The 17,388-nt window shown below is 38.1% G+C and overlaps 1 protein-coding gene across 1 annotated transcript; it reads right to left on the reverse strand.

Annotated features, from left to right (window-relative positions):
• LOC114309723 (mitochondrial ATP-independent inner membrane protease subunit 2) lies at positions 1-17,114 on the reverse strand. Its single transcript, XM_028255509.2, has 5 exons — positions 16,731-17,114; positions 14,941-15,113; positions 1,577-1,760; positions 519-625; positions 1-437 (listed from the first exon to the last, which is right to left on the reverse strand). Exons 1-5 carry the CDS (start codon positions 16,800-16,802, stop codon positions 356-358), a joined length of 618 nt encoding a protein of 205 aa, XP_028111310.1. The 5' UTR covers positions 16,803-17,114; the 3' UTR covers positions 1-355.
• Positions 17,115-17,388: the final 274 nt, after the last annotated feature.

Below are 17,388 nucleotides of genomic sequence, written 5' to 3' on the forward strand. Positions count from 1 at the left end.
TTTGAGGCTGTCTAATGCCAGTTTTCAGGCTAAAATGAAAATATCATGTGAAAAAACAGTATTAAATACAGATAATACTCAAAATTCAATACAAGGCTGCATTATATTCTTTGGTTAGAAGAGGAGAAAAAGAGGAGGGCCAGGGGGATGAGGGAGGCAAAAGAAATCCAACAAACAAGCCACCATAACTGATCAAAGAAAACCGGACCCATAGCAGATGAACATTGACAGGATTCCAAACTCTTTATTAAATTTTTTTTTCTTTGTACTTGAAACAAAGAAGAGGTCTGATGAGAAAATGGGCTTAAAAAGTACATACAGACCAAGTTGGAGCTTTTCCTTTAATCTGCACCGTCTATGCTTTGTCACGTTTTGCCATCTCATCAACATCTAGTTCAACTTCCAACACAGGTGAATCCTTTCGCATGCTGAAATGACTGGAAAAAAAATAACCATATTTACATATCACCATCTTTTCCCTATATACAATTTAGTTCAGGTTGATTAGATCAGCTCACCTGTTCTGCACAGGACCATGATCTACAGCCGTTCTCAGGCAATATATGACTCTACCAACTATGTCTGTCATGGGTACGGGGCCAAATATTCGGCTGTCTTTGGCTTCCTGCAATTAATACAAGAAGATCAAGAAAAAACAGAAGGCAATGAAAAATATGGTGAGATCTGTCACGCAGTCAATGAGTGAAGCATGGACCCATATGTCAATTGCCAAGCACTACTACAGAAAGTAACTGGTTTGCATTTATAAGCCCTCTACAGAGCTATACATTTAAACAAAAAAATAATAATATTATGGCCCAAAGTGTGACAAATCATCTTGATGTTTGTCATTTTGTTGGTAGAGAAGTGCTACAGAGCTTAGATGACAGGGTTCTTGGTGCATGATAGATGTATAGCCCCCCGTCGCTGTTCTCCTCAACCCCTCCCCCTTCTTTTTTCAAAAAAAGAAAGAAATGAAGACATTGTTTTGGATGCGATTGGTATAACCAACAGTCCACATCTTCAAAGCACTTAAGACACATAAGCAAAGCAGGTTAACCCATGTGTTTTGCATGAATGAATGACAAAACTGAAACTCCAATACCTCTGAACTTGGGAACCTTTTTTTCACCTATTTTTTCAAGCATTAGTTCATTATTTTGTCTTCTCTAGTAATAGGTGGTCTATTCCTTCTTTCATTTTTTTGAGCAATGTTTAGGCCCCTAGTTCCTTTTATAGTGCTTTGGTTTTATTGCCTTGAATGGGTATGCCCCTCTTGATTTATGTACAGTTTCTTTCCTTCTTTCAAATGCTCTATATATAATCCTCTTAACTCTCAACATTTAATCATGCTGACAACTTTATAGAAGATAAGCAACATAAACGTTACGAAGAAACTTCCACTGTTTCACACATGCTTGAAAACATGAAATTTCAGTTTGCTAAAAATTTGCTTTCTTAAAAGCCGGACCATGAATAAACATGTAAAGCCAGACCATGAATAAACTTAATAAACTTGTAAAGCCAGACCATGAATAAACTTAATAAACCTGTATAACAATATTCAATGACATACCTTGGGCTTCAAATTTTCATTGTCGGACAACACCCAGCACTGATCCTTTTCAAGAACAAATGGCTCATCTTTTTCATCAGTAGACACCATTTCATACCCTTCAATAGCAGCCAATCTTCGGACGAGATAGTTATCGGTGTTTACAGGGTCCTTCACAACCACAACATCTCCAACAAAAACACGCCTGTCAAAAAAGTGCATGTCCAGTCAAGGAACCGCAAAAGTAGAAAACGCAAAGAGTGAGAAACTGACACCACCACCACCACCAAATAAAATATCCAACGCTTCAAACAGAACATAAGAAGGAATTTAAACTGGAAGTGCTGGCCACCCTAACCAATAAAGTTTCTAGGTAGTCATACAACAGATCCAGGATCAAATCCCACCTTCACCCAGATTGGGGCCTTTTATAGGCAGGGACAAGTGACCCCCTTTGTGAGCCCATTGTCATTGAAGGAAAAAAAATGAAATAAAAAATAGATGTAAAATATATGACCGAAACTACAGATAATGCAAATGTCAAGCTGAAAAAAATCAAGTCATGAGCCAAGATATTAATCCGTTCAAACAGATGAAGGATTTTCTCTAATCTACAGATTAGGTGTCTTCTACAGAAATTTGCAGAGATTTGTGATGTGAGTCACGTGACTGTTTAAGTCACAAATTCAATAGCCGACTTGGCTTGTTTGGGTGGTTTTTACATTGAAAGAAAATTTCACTGACAGTCAAATTTCACTGCAGGGGAAACTTTTGAACCCAACAGAACCACCAACTGACAAGACAACAACAGTTTCACTTCATATCAGTTGTCCTATAATATTGTAAGAATTTATGTAATTTATGTATTATTGATTTATTGATAGATTGATGTATTACAAGATTGATTAATTACAATTCCTATACAATCTATATATAGAAGAAAATGTGATAGTAGGTGTAGTGGAGGTGATAGTGGGTTAGGTGAAGTGGAGTGTGTGGTGAAGTGGAGGTAGGTGAAGTGGAGTGTGTAGTGGAGTAGGTGAAGGTAAAGATGGGAAATTCTAACAGCCCCCCGCAAACTCAAGGAGGAGAGAAACTAACCAACTTGAGTTTGGAGAGAGTAACAAAACAAGAAAATACATAAAAATAAAAAAGGATAGGAGACACTGTATGGTCGTGTCAGACCGTTGGTGAAGACACTGTATGGGGTGTCATAACGTTGTATAGAACACTGTATGGTGGTGTCAGACCGATGTAGAAGACAGTTTATGGGGTCATGGCGGACCGATGTAGAAGACAGTTTATGGGGTCATGTCGGACCGTTGTAGAAGACAGTTTATGTGGTCATGTCGGACCGTTTGTAGAAGACAGTTTATGGGGTCATGTCGGACCGTTGTAGAAGACAGTTTATGGGGTCATGTCGGACCGTTGTAGAAGACAGTTTATGGGGTCATGTCGGACCGTTGTAGAAGACAATGTTGTGACAGTTTACGGAGTCTTGTCGGACCCTTGTAGAAACTAACCGGAATCAATGTCGGGACAGGTTACAGAGTCTTGTTGGACCCATAAAGGAGCTAACCGGAATCAATGTCGGGACAGTTTACAGAGTCTTGTCGGACCCCTGAAGGAGCTAACCGGAATCAATGTCGGGACAGTTTACAGAGTCTTGTCGGACCCTTGTAGAAACTAACCGGAATCTATGTCGGGACAGTTTACAGAGTCTTGTCGGACCCTTGTAGAAACTAACCGGAATTAATGTCGGGACAGTTTACAGAGTCTTGTCGGACCCATAAAGGAGCTAACCGGAATCAATGTCGGGACAGTTTACAGAGTCTTGTCGGACCCTTGAAAAAGCTAACCGGAATCAAATGTCGGGACAGTTTATAGGGTCATGTCGGACCGTTGTAAAAGTTGCACCCTCAAAAGGTGTGCCCAATTTTTTCAAAAGGCGTGCCATCAAAAGGCGTGCCCAATTCATCAAAAGACGTGCCGGACATGATGGCGAGGCACGTGGGCGCCTTGGCTTGCGTGCCCGTTTGTCGGCTGGTGGCAAGAGGCGCGCGATGCGCGTGGCTGGCCCTGGCTATTTAAAACAAGGTTGAGGCGAAGGCTGTGCATACGAGTCTGAAACCTCTGAACGCTCGGAGAGCTTGTCTCTGCAAATCTTGAAACACCCGGAAACCAACCCTTCTCTGAAACACTTAGCAACTCAAAAACATGGCCTCTTCTTCCCGTCCAGTTACCCAGAACCTGCTCACGCTCTTTCCAGAACTGAACGAGCCCACAAGAGAAATAACTGGTGCGGTGGCCAGTGAACCGCAACCAAACACCTCTGGTTTTGCTCCATTGAACTTTCCGATGCGGTCGGTGGAGCAAAAAATGGCGATGCAAACTGATATTGAGGCTAATCAGTATACTCTGAAGTCATGCGTGGAAACCATGACGGCGGTCACAAATTTGTCGAACCGGCTGCAGAGTAGGACAAATGAGGTGCAGCATTTAAACTCCCAGCTGGCGCTGCTCCAACGCATGTATAAGGATGCGCGAGCAGAGATAAGCGTGCTAAGGGCAGAAAACAAGGAGCTGAAGCGGAAGGCCACCGTGATGTTCCGATTTGGAGGACCGCCATATGCGGCAGTGGAGGAGCAGGGAGTAAATGTGCTCGGTGGCGTGGGAAATCCGGAGGCAACACCGTCAAGGGCCGTCCAAGACGGAGGCAAGAAGAAGAGACCGGCGGAATAGGCGAAGAAGTGAGGTCGGTTGGCGGCCGTCTGCAGAAAAGAAAACAACTCTTTTGGTGTGGTGGTTTGGTTTGTTGTTATGGTTGTTTTTTTTTTTTTTTTTTTTTTTGTTTTGTGGAAAATGGTGATCGGGGGTGATCCCTGAGATGAATAAAATATGGGTTGTTGTGCAAATTTGGAATTTTGGCAAGAGCACCAAGGAAACGTGATAATAAAAAAGAAAGTGATAATAAAAAAGAAAATGATTTTATTTTATGTTATTTATTGATTTATTTATTTATTTTTTTTTTTTTTGTTTTGTTTTTTATACAAATTTGGCAACACTTCGGATGTTTTGGAATCCATATCAAAAGCATCCTGGCCAAAAATTCCCTGCATTTGTTTTTTTTTTTTTTTTTTTTTTTTTTTTTTTTTTTTTTGTGTTTGGTGTTTTTAATAAAGAAATACAACTTGTATAGTGAAGAAATGGGAAACAGCTGTGATAGCAGATGGTGTAGATCTATCTGCTCTCTTATTGGAGTGACTGGTCGGATGGTCCTAAAGCTGGGGGTGTTTAAGAATAAAAATAAAAGAAAAATAAAATAATGGATAAAAAAAAAAAAGGTAAAAATATTGGTGGAGGGGTGTGCAAACCAGGGGAGGTGTCGGTTGCTTTTCAAAAACAAATGGAGTAAAATAAATATAAAACAAAGGAAAAGAAAGAAAAAGGATAAGTGGGAGAGTGGGTCACATGGGAGAGAGAATCTGTTTGAGAGAGAGAGAGTGCAGCCGTGTGTGTGGTGAACATGGCATTGTCAGCAACTGTCTTACCATTTAGAGCCTTAACAGCTTTAGCGGCATCATCAGCATTTTCAAAATTGATAAAGCCAAAACACTTGGATTTTCCAGCACCATCCCTCATCACTACCGCACTAGTAATTGTTCCATATTCACCAAATGTATTCTTTAGATCCTCATCAGTTGTTGATTCTGTGAGGTTTGTTTTCACAAATACATTATTAAAGTTGGTCTTGCTCATGACAGTATCTCTTTCCTGCTTACGAAGTCAAAGAATGGCAGGTCGTCGGCGAGGACCACCAGTTGAACGACGAAAACCACTTCAGCCTTTTTAAGAGCAAGTTCGGAAAGTCGTACGCCACCAAGGAGGAGCACGATCACAGGGTCTCGATGCTGCGGTGGTGTCGCGGAGGACTTCCGGGGAGGTGTATGCCGGAGTGTCGCAGGCGGTTTGGAGCACTTGCGGTGGAGCTGGTTTTCCCGGCGAGGTATGTGTAAAAAAAAATCTTAGCGGACTAGGTTGAGGTCCGGCGGGCAGCGAAGGTGAGGTGGCCGCCCGCCGGGGAAGCGAAAATATCAGGTTCTAAACCTGCTCTGATACCATGTAAGAATTTATGTAATTTATGTATTATTGATTTATTGATAGATTGATGTATTACAAGATTGATTAATTACAATTCCTATACAATCTATATATAGAAGAAAATGTGATAGTAGGTGTAGTGGAGGTGATAGTGGGTTAGGTGAAGTGGAGTGTGTGGTGAAGTGGAGGTAGGTGAAGTGGAGTGTGTAGTGGAGTAGGTGAAGGTAAAGATGGGAAATTCTAACAAATATCCCAAAATTTATTACGATGGTGAACATGTGATTTTGTTTGCAAATGCATATACATAGCCGCTCTGGTGACACCAAGGACAATATGCTTTTCAAGGCTTCTCCTCTTTGTAGCCTAGGCATGACTACTAGACTTAATAAAACTGAGAAAGGTTCTTTTCATCTTATGGGGCTGAGTTTTACTTCTTCAATGTTCCTCCTGGCTTTGAGGTCCGTCTTAGCCTCAGCTACTTCAACTCTGCACAACCTTTTTATTTGTGGAACAATTCCACAAAGCTTAAAAATGATTTTGTGATAAGATCATCATCTTCACAGACAAATTTTCAAACCTCAACCTTCTTTTACAGAGGCAAAATTAAAGATTAATTCTTATCAAAAAGAATGAGAAAGGAGACTTTTTGACTAACCAAAATAAAAACTTTAACTTCTTTGTAAATAAATTCATAATATATTGAATTTATCCTTGTTATGGAGTTTTTTTTCCATAATCTTTCATAACCATATCAGTTCTGGCATGTTTTCCTCTAATCCAAAGTGTCATGATTCATGAATTGAACATTAGCCACATTTGCTTTGCAGATGACCTCTTTGTTCTTTGTTATCCTAATGATCAGTCCTTTTAAATAGTTTTTAATGCTCTTCTTGAATTCAATAAATTTTCTGGCCTCCCGCCAAAAAAGAGCCAAAGCAGGATTTACATTATTGGTATTGATGATCAATCTAAGATAGATCTTTGCAATTTACTTCAGGTTCAACTTGGTTCCCTTCCTGTCAAATACTTAGGAGTGCCCCTTATTTCTAGTTAGCTCTCAGCTGATAATTGTAAAGGCCTCATTGACAAAATTAGTTTCTTTCCTACACTGGTAGACTTCACATTATCCAGTCTATTCTCTTCATCAAGTTTTTTGGTCTATGCACTTTGTCCTCCTCAAGTCAGTATGCTTGCATATAGAGCAGTTGCTCAGGATTTTTGCAGACAGGGACCAACTCTTACCTTCATTCTAATAAATTCGCTTGAGGGACTCTTTGCTTGCCTAAAACAGAAGGAGGTCTTGGCATTAGAAAGCTTCTAGATTGGAACCATGCTTATTTCCTCAGGCATATTTGCGTCATTTACTCTAAGCATCATTCAACTGTGAGTTCAATTAGGGGTGTAAGCGGTTTGGTTCAAGGGAAAGTTTAGCACCAAACCAAACCATTCGGTTTTGTTGGTTGAGGAACCAAAACAGACCGCATTCTACGGTTCAGTTTTCTCGGTTTGGTGTAGAGAAGGGAACATGACATTTTAAAAGGGTTTTATAAAAACTTGTACAATCACACATTGAGAATAAATGAAGTAAAATAGTGAAAGTTGTTCTATAAATGTCTTCCTCCCTAATTTTTATTAGAAATTGTGTAATGTTAGCCACTTATCTTCTAATGCTCAAAATTTTCACATATAATATTTCCGTCGTTTCAGTTTGTATGAGTGTATAAAATTTTAAAACCACAACAGATTGCATGTCACGAAAAATAGACCACAAACCAAAATTTCAATTGATCTTGAGCGGTCAGTCTAGTTTCACTGGTTTTTCTTACACCCATAAATTCAATGGTGCTATATATATCTTATTAAAGGCAAATGCTTTTGGGCTTTTACAGTCCTTTCTGACTGCTCCTGGACTCGGAGAAAGGTTCTTAATCTTAGATCTATTGCTAGACATTTTGTTAAGGATATCATTGGACCTGGCTTTTCCCTCCCTCTCTAATGCCCTCCTTTCAGCCCAATTGTTCTAGAGATGATGAGGTTCAGTGCATTATTTCCCCCTCTCTTAAATACAAAGCTACAACACTTGGGATGCTATCAAGCCTCATTCCCTTTCTGTGATTTGGCATAAGATTATTAGGTTCCCTAAGTACATTCCCAGACACAGCTTTGTTTTTGGATGGCTATTAGAGGAAGACTTAGGACTAAGGCAGGCTCAAAGATTGGGGGGAGGTTGATTCACTACTTGTCTCGTTTGTCCACAAAGACGATGAGCCTCTTTCTCATATTTCTTTAATTGTTCCTTCTCTAGAGCAATTTGGGAGCAGATCAGTTATCTTTGTTGCTTTTCTAAGGCTCAACATTCTAGGGATAATGAGATATCATGGATTGTTAACCAATTTAGTGGGAAATTTTTTTTTCCATATTGTGAGGAAAATTGCTTAGGCTGCAACGGTATACTATATCTGGCAAGAGAGAAATCATGGGCTTTCAAAGGATGTCATAGGCCTACATATTTGATGAATCAGATTAATTCTGATATTAGAGTTAAATGTTCTCAGATTGCATCTATTAAGCAATCTTACTCTAATCTGCTATTGTGTAAGAACTGGTAGATTTCTAAGAGAATTTTTGCTCCTCATTAGTCTAGCTGCCTCATGTTTTTCTTGATTTTGGTATTTGAAAGGTATGCCTCCCTTAATTTTTGTATTCTTTGTTTCTTTTAATGAAATTCTCACATACCAAAAAAAAAATATTCATAATAGGATGACCTTAAACTAATTTTAAGCTTTTAATTGACTTAAGTGTAATTAAATGGCCATTCACTTAAGTGTAAATTTTAATAATCCCTAATAAAAATGAAATGCCCAAACAAAAACTTGAAACACCTAATTCAATCCATTCAATTTGATATCACTTAACATCACTACTTAGTGCCTTTATGATGATTGAATTGAAGCTTGATTAACGAGCCCACTAAGGAAAAAAAATGATATACATATATATATATATGAATATATACACGAGACTATAAAGTTTATCACTAGAGCCTTTTTACAGTAAAAAAAATTGGTCACATCTGCAGAGCAAGTGAATTATTATATCTTTAAAAAGATAAAGCATGTTACATGATTCAGAAAGCAACAATAGACATTTCACCTATGAATGTGCATAACCACATGTTTACGTCTAATAAACTGGATAGGTGATAAGGATTTGTGCCGCTAACCCAGGAACTTGAGCAAAGCAAGTGAATAATAATTACACCTATACAAGCTAATGGGGCAAAAGTTGATAATTCTAGTAGATTTCTCAACCATGGTAAAATAAATAAATAAATAACACAGTGGCAAATTTAAATTGTTTCAGCAGTTGCTTCAGTAAAATTATGGGACCAGTGACTTTCTTCCCTACATTACGCATGAGCAAAAGATGAATCTCATCAGATGGCAATCAATGAATATTAAATCCCAAAAGTATTTGTGGTAAGTCATGTAAATTGTTGCAATTATATCAGCAGATTATCAGAAAACTGTGTCACACAAAAACATACCCACAATCACGGTTCATCAGCAATGAAGAAAACTGAAATACCTAGAAATTACATTGGTATGTGCGGATGTACAGTTTAGATGCCAGAAATGAACCTCCAAAAGATATAGAACAGAGAAACAGGTTTTGTTACGCCAACCCCAGATAGTTTCGGTATAATAGAAGAACTGATGGTTATCTACTTAACTAGATCAATTTCTTTAACCCAGAAAAAAAAATTCAAGCACAAAAAACTATGGTATGCTTATGAGGTGTCCTGCTAAATGATTGAGTTAATTAAACAAAGACTTAGAAAATATGAGGAAGAAGAACTCCGAGAAATATGAAGAAGAAGGAATATATTTCTGTTATATTCAAAACTTCTTATTTTACAAGACCAAATGACACTCCTTATATAGGAGATATTACAAACATCATTATAACCCATTATATGCCACTTACATATTATATATTACCACTATCTACCACTAACATATTATATACATGCCACTATCTACCACCAACACCACTATCACATATTCTATACATGCCACTATCTACCACCAACACCACTATCACATATTCTATACATGCCACTATCTACCACCAACACCACTATCATATTATATACATGCCACTATCTTATTATTAACACAAATTTCCAGCACTCCCCCTCAAGCTGGTTTGAAGATATCTTCCATAGCCAGCTTGCTAGTCAGCTTATCAAATTGCTTCTTGTGTAGTCCCTTCATTAGCACATCAGCTAATTGTTCACCTGTTGGAAGGTAGGTCGTACAGATTATGCCAGCATTGATTTTCTCCTTGATGAAATGTTTATCCACTTCTATATGTTTTATGCGATCATGTAGAACTGGATTATGAGCTATAGATATAGCTGCTTTGTTGTCACAATAGACCTTCATAGGTGTCAGGTGAGAAAGCTTTAATTCTTCAAGAATTCTTTTAATCCACATTACTTCACAGATTCCATGGGCAACAGCTCTGAACTCTGCTTCTGCACTACTTCTAGCTACCACATTCTGTTTTTTACTCCGCCATGTAACTAGGTTCCCACCTACAAAGGAGCAGTATCCGGATGTTGATCTCCTGTCTGTAACACTTCCTGCCCAGTCTGCATCTGTGTATACTTCAACTTGAAGATGTCCATGTTTCTTGAACAGTAAGCCTCTCCCTGGAGTTCCTTTCAAATATCTTAAGATCTTATAAACGGCCTCAAAGTGCTCTGCCCTTGGTGAGTGCATGAACTGACTTACCATGCTGACTGCAAAGGCAATATCAGGCCGCGTATGAGACAAGTAAATCAATTTCCCTACAAGTCGCTGATATTGTTCCCTCTCTTTGACTTCTTCAACCTTAGCAGCTTGTAACTTCAAGTTAGGCTCGATCGGAGTCTCCACCATCTTACAACCAAGCATACCTGTTTCTCCAAGGAGATCAAGAACATATTTTCTCTGATTAACGAATATACCTTCCTTGGATCTTGCAAATTCCATTCCGAGAAAATACTTGAGGGCTCCCAGATCCTTAATGTGAAATTCTTTTGCGAGTTTCTCTTTGAGGGCTGCTAACTCTGCTTCATCATTACCAGTTAAAATGATGTCATCAACATAAACAATCAAAATTGCAATTTTACTGTCTTTTGAATGTTTATAAAATATTGTGTGATCTGCTTGACTCTGCGAGAAGCCACAACTGATAACTGCCTTCCCAAAGCGTTCAAACCACGCTCTTGGTGATTGTTTGAGTCCGTATAATGACTTGTTCAATCTGCATACTCTGTCGCTTCCAAGTCTCTGCTCAAATCCCGGCGGTAGGCTCATGAACACCTCCTCTTCAAGATCACCATTGAGAAATGCATTTTTAATGTCAAGTTGATGTAGAGGCCAATCTGAATTTACTGCAAGAGATAACAGTACTCTGATGGAATTTATTTTAGCAACAGGAGCAAACGTCTCCTGATAGTCGATCCCATAAGTTTAAGTGAAGCCTTTAGCCACCAGTCTCGCCTTGTATCTCTCAACGCTTCCATTTGCGTTACATTTTATCGTAAACACCCATTTACACCCAACTGTTTTCTTGTCTTTGGGTAGATCAACTATCTCCCAAGTACCACTTCTCCTTAAAGCATCCATCTCCTCCATGACTGCTAATTTCCAATTCGGATCATCCAATGCTTCCTGTATATTCCTTGGAACAAACAAGTGTGAAATCCTAGATGCGAAAGCTCTATGGTTTTTAGACAGTCTTTGATAGGAGAGGTAATTTGCAATAGGATGTTTAATGCAATTTCGGACACCTTTCCTAATTGCTATAGGAACATCAAGGTCGGAAATAGAAGGAATAGGATTACCTAAAATTTCGATGCCAGAACTCGAGTGGACATTCGGGTCATTAGGATGGACATTCGGGTCATTATTCCTCAGATGAAATCGCTTCCTAGTATAAACCTGAAGCTCAGGATTTAGATCATTTTGTAGTACTTCTCCCCCTAAACAAGAATCTTCTTGACTAGGCACCATAGAACTTGGTTCTCCTAAGTGATCATTATCAGACAAATGTAGTTTTTGTGTAGGATAAATGACATTGGGGAGCGGGATAGAAATATCCCAAAAACGGTCTTCTACTCCACTTGTCTCCCCCTGAAGAGAAGTGTTGGGGAAATAGGATTTTGTTTCCACAAATGACACATCCATACTCACATGAAATTTCTTGGTTTGAGGATCGAAACACTTATACCCCTTTTTGTTTGAGGAATAACCCAAAAAAACACATTTTATAGCACGGGGGTCAAGTTTTGAACGAAATTGACTGGGAACATGAACATAGGCAGTACATCCAAAAACTTTGGCGGGTAAATCAAAAAACAACCTCGTTTCAGGAAAAAAAGTTTTGAGACAATCAAAAGGTGTTTTGTATGTTAACACCTTTGTAGGCATCCTGTTTATCAAATAAGAGGCTGTTAAAATTGCTTCACCCCATAAATATTTAGGAACATGCATGTAAAACATTATAGCACGTGCTACTTCAAGTAGATGTTTATTTTTTCGTTCTGCAATGCCATTTTGTTGAGGGGTATCCCGACATGTAGATTGATGAAAAATCCCCTTTTTTTCCAAAAACTCACCCAACTGCTCATTGAAATATTCTGTTCCATTATCAGAATGTAAAATACCAATTTTGGTTTGAAATTGATTTTCAATCATATTGTAAAAATTTGTGAATAAATTTTTCACGTCAGATTTTTTATTCATCAAATAAATCAAACATAAGCGGGTATGGTCATCAATAAATGTAACAAACCATCTTTTACCAGAAAGAGTAGTGATTTTAGAAGGGCCCCAAACATCACTATGAATCAAATAAAAAGGTTTGGAAGCCTAGTAAGGTTTTGGCAAATAAGTAGAGCGATGAAATTTTGCAAAAATGCAACTTTCACAATGAAAAGAAGAACAATCAATCCCTTTAAATAATTCTGGAAATAAATGTTTCAGATAAAGAAAACTAGGATGTCCTAGCCTATAGTGCCATAGCATTATTTTTTCTCGAAAAGAGATTGAACTAGTACTATTAAAGCTCTGAGCTTTTTTATTACTAACAGGTACTTCATCAAAGTAGTAAAGACCTTCAAGCATCCTAGCACGCCCAATCATCATCCCCGAGTTCTGGTCCTGAAATTCACAATGGGATTCAAAAAATGTAACACGACAATTAGAATCCTTAGATAGTTTACTGACAGACAAAAGGTTACAGGCTAAGTTGGGGACGTGAAGAACAGCATTGAGATTAATTTTCTCAGTTAGTTTAATAAATCATTTTCCTGCAATAGGTGAAAAACTACCATCGACTATTCTGATTTTGTCATGATCAGAACAAGGGAAATAGGTACTAAATAAATGGGAAAAACTAGTCATGTGATCGGAGGCACCGGAATCTATGATCCACGGAGAGAAGTTTAGGCAAGAGAAGGCTTTACGATTTCTACCTGTTTGTGCCAACAAAACACTAGGAGTACTGGATGAGGAGTTGGATTTTATCAGCTTTAAGAGTTGATCAATCTGCTCTTTGTTGAAGGGACCTGAATCGGCTTCATTAGCGGTAGGAAAGTCACGATTCTTCTCTCCTTGTTTGCTGCTTTTCCAGTTGACAGGTTTGCCATGGATCTTCCAACACGTTTCGCGTGTATGGCGAGGCTTGTTGCAAAAATCACACCAGACCCGTGGCTTATTATCAAACCTGCGCTGGTAATTTGCAGCCTTGTTGGCCGCAACATCGCTAATTAAAGCAGAAATTTCAATTGATTCACCAGTACCTTTTTTCTTAAGCATGACGTTCCTTCGGCTCTCTTCCCTTCTGACTTCGGCAAATACTTCGCCAATGGATGGGAGAGGAGGTCTGCCAATAATTCTTCCTCGCACTTCATCGAACTCAATGTTGAGGCCGGCAAGAAACTTGTAAATACGGCTGTCTTCCACAGTTTTCTTGTGGTGGTTGCAGTCGTCAACCGATTTCCATTCGTATGTGTTGAAGATGTCAAGATCCTGCCACAACCTTTTCAACGAATTGAAATATTTGGTGACGGAATCATCTCCTTGACGAATCTCTCCCAACTTCAAAGTTAATTCGAAAACTTGAGATTGATTTCCTAGGTCAGAATACATCTGACTAACATTATCCCACAACTCTTGTGCAGTAGTATAGCACATGTAATTAGAGCTTATATCCTCCTCCATGGAATTGACCAACCATGTCATAACCATGGAGTTTTCAGCGTCCCAACTGTCGAATAGCGGATCATTAATAGCAGGAGCCTTCTTGTCACCAGTGATGTAACCGATCTTTCCTTGCCCACGGATATACATCCGGACAGATTGTGACCAGCGGAGAAAATTATCACCATTTAGGCGGATGGTGGTGATTTGGACAGAGTGAGAGTTGGACGTTTTCACCGGAATGGCAGCGGCAGGGGTTGAAGTGGTTTCGGACGTGACTTCCGACATGGCTATGACGGTTTTAGGGCTGCTGTGTTTTTTGTTGCTCTGATACCAACTTAGAAAATATGAGGAAGAAGAACTCCGAGAAATATGAAGAAGAAGGAATATATTTCTGTTATATTCAAAACTTCTTATTTTACAAGACCAAATGACACTCCTTATATAGGAGATATTACAAACATCATTATAACCCATTATATGCCACTTACATATTATATATTACCACTATCTACCACTAACATATTATATACATGTCACTATCTACCACCAACACCACTATCACATATTCTATACATGCCACTATCTACCACCAACACCACTATCACATATTCTATACATGCCACTATCTACCACCAACACCACTATCATATTATATACATGCCACTATCTTATTATTAACACAAATTTCCAGCACAAAGCTATAGGCGAACTTGGGTTCCAAATATTATATGCAAGTGAAATATATAATCTACAATACCACACGTCCCCAAGTCACAGAATTGAACACACAATCAATTGAAACAACTCATTTGAATTATATATAATCCCATGCTTCAATTTTTTTACTTATTTTCAATATTGGAGATGAATTATATGACAATATAGAAAGGCCATCAAGTTTATCTTAAGAATCAAATGTTCAAAGGACAACGTCATTACATATAAACAAGAATGCATATGTTTCTAAAAAGAAAAACACAAAAAAATGTTTATCAGGTTTTTCCAGTCAGTTAATAGTAATATTACGTTGGATCAGTTGATGGTAATTTCCGCACAAGAAGAGTTCCCCCCTGCCCTACTATTGTTGGGGCCATCTCCTCTCCTTTGTTCCAATGCAAGTATGTCAACTTTCCCTGAAATAAATTTTTCCATATGGCATCAACTACTTCTCTGTCAGTGACTTGACCTCGTTTATAGTTCTGCATCATATTGAAGATTTTTTCAGTATAATCTCCTATAAAAATAGTTCTAACATTTAACCTCAACTCAACTCAACAAGCCTTTGTCCTTAACCATAATTGTACATAAAAGAAAAGAAACAAAATATTTGCAAATTTAAAGCAGAAGAAAATATATGATAAAAACATGAATAAATGAACTACATAATCATCATTTTCTGAGCCCAGACAGAAGGAAGATTCCTCAAATTATATCCCCCAAAATTCAAGCAACTTGAGTTCATTTTAAGAGAATTAAGTTGAGTCCAGAATAATTTCATGTCTGCACCTCTATGCAGCCCAAGATGGTAACAACAGTAAATATGTTCCACTTAGAAACGATGTTCATCTCATCAACATAGATCGTTCAACATAAATTTTTCCTATGATACAAGTAGACCTTGTAGAATTACAGTCTGGCATTCTCTGGTGATGCAATGTCGAGGCAGCCATAAACTAAGCTACAATGAGACAGTTTTTGAATTGTGGAAACTAATTTACCTTTCCCTCTCCCCTCATTTTCTAAATCAATACTCAAATTATATTTATTACTTATTAACTGTCCATATGGAGCAGTGGTGGAGAAAGCAGCATTGTGGAGCTGGCAATTCAAATGTATGAGGTAATAAAAAGCAATGATTTTAATAGCAATTCAACCAAACCATAGAATCAAAGTAGGTGGTTTTATTGTAGGGCAGTGACCATAATAATGTTGGTTGTACTGACTGTGATCATGGTGCAGAGGGCAATAGAGGTGGTGACTTTGTGATACCTCCAGTGGTTGTGGCAGTGGTGGTGTTATTCACACTAATGAAGATAGTGACACCACGCTTTCAAAAGCATGGAGCATAGGAGAAAGATAGAAACCCCTATAATTCTCCGCTAATTTTGCCCACAATGAGTTGGCAACTTATGTGCCAACTTTTGATTTGTCACAAACACATCCATGTAAGGCTCAACACTTTTGTCATATCATTGTGGGTGAATTTGAGGATTTAAATCGTGGGTCCCTATCATTCCTCATGGAGTATAATCCCTACTGTGTTTCCAATAAATGGTACCATAGTTCAACAATCACATTGTGCACATTATATGGTTTGGATCATGGCATCATTGCCAAAACCACTTAGTTAAAATCTCACACAACCTATTTAATCAGTGAGTGACTCAATAAATTTTCCCTTTTTTTTTCTTTTTATTGGAAGTAGAAAAAAAAAATGCATTAACAACAGCATTCTCACAGTGTATTCCATTGTTGATTAATATAAGTACTGCCAAGTACACATTGACATGTCAATGTAAAGAAGTTGCACATCAAAATAACAATTTGTGAAATAAACACAAAATTTTAATGGAATAAAATATAATAGAGTTCTCTTGTTCCATTATGTCTAGTAATCTTACAAAACCTAGCAATCCCTTATAGAACCCAATCGGCAAAACCTTGACTGTGATTTCGCAGAAGAGATTTATATGAAAACACAAAAATTGACAATCTCGGAAGAAAGAACAATCTTGACAGTAACGTAGAGAATGCAATAATAAATCACAAAAATTGAGAGATAGCGGGAAAGAGAGAAGGAGGAGAAGAGGAGTGACCTTCCAGCTGAGAGAGACAGAGTACTCGAGTTTGTGGGCTATGTATCGGAACCAAGTCGATAAGGAAACCATCGCAGGTTGGAGGAGTGGATGGAGATATGACTAGAGCAGCAGCAGAAACTTCTTCACCATCACTTTTTCGTTCTTAAACCCTTGGAATTCTTTTTAATTTGATCCCAACCCACACCACACCCTAGGCATTGAAGTCGTCAAAGACCATGATGGTTGGTTCCAAACCTAACCTAGCAATTAGGACAATAATTTTAGTCAACCCCTCGATACATATTGGTTCAACTTTGGTTTAAAATTTGGATAAATTATGTTTGGTGACTTTTTCGTTTTAACTTTTGAGAAATATTTGAGATTTTTTTTTGGGGGGTGACGGCCACACTTTCAAAGCAATCCTAACATTTCATGTATGTATAAAGCTCTCTCATGCATATATGGGATTCATATCATGAATAATTTAGAATTGTGGGGTTCTTGTGGGAGTAGCGATCTCAATCATTATTCTTAACTTTTATACTCAATTTGAATGGAGCCGTTTGGTGGGAAAAAAATTATGAAAATAAAAAACCCTTTTCGCATGCTTTGATAGTTAAGTAGGTGATAAATAATGAAAGATGATAAACAAAAAATTCTTACTAACATGTGTTTT

This window comes from Camellia sinensis, chromosome 12 (assembly GCF_055761805.1).
Source record: "Camellia sinensis isolate YWXY chromosome 12, ASM5576180v1, whole genome shotgun sequence".
Lineage (NCBI taxonomy): Eukaryota > Viridiplantae > Streptophyta > Magnoliopsida > Ericales > Theaceae > Camellia > Camellia sinensis.

Coding starts and splice junctions, on each gene's coding strand:
- LOC114309723 (XM_028255509.2), bottom strand. CDS start 16,802: ATGGTTTCCTTATCGACTTGGTTCCGATACATAGCCCACAAACTCGAG. Junction 626..1,576: donor ATGAAAATTTGAAGCCCAAG/GTATGTCATTGA, acceptor TATTAATTGCAG/GAAGCCAAAGACAGCCGAAT. Junction 438..518: donor CATGGTCCTGTGCAGAACAG/GTGAGCTGATCT, acceptor TTTTTTTTCCAG/TCATTTCAGCATGCGAAAGG.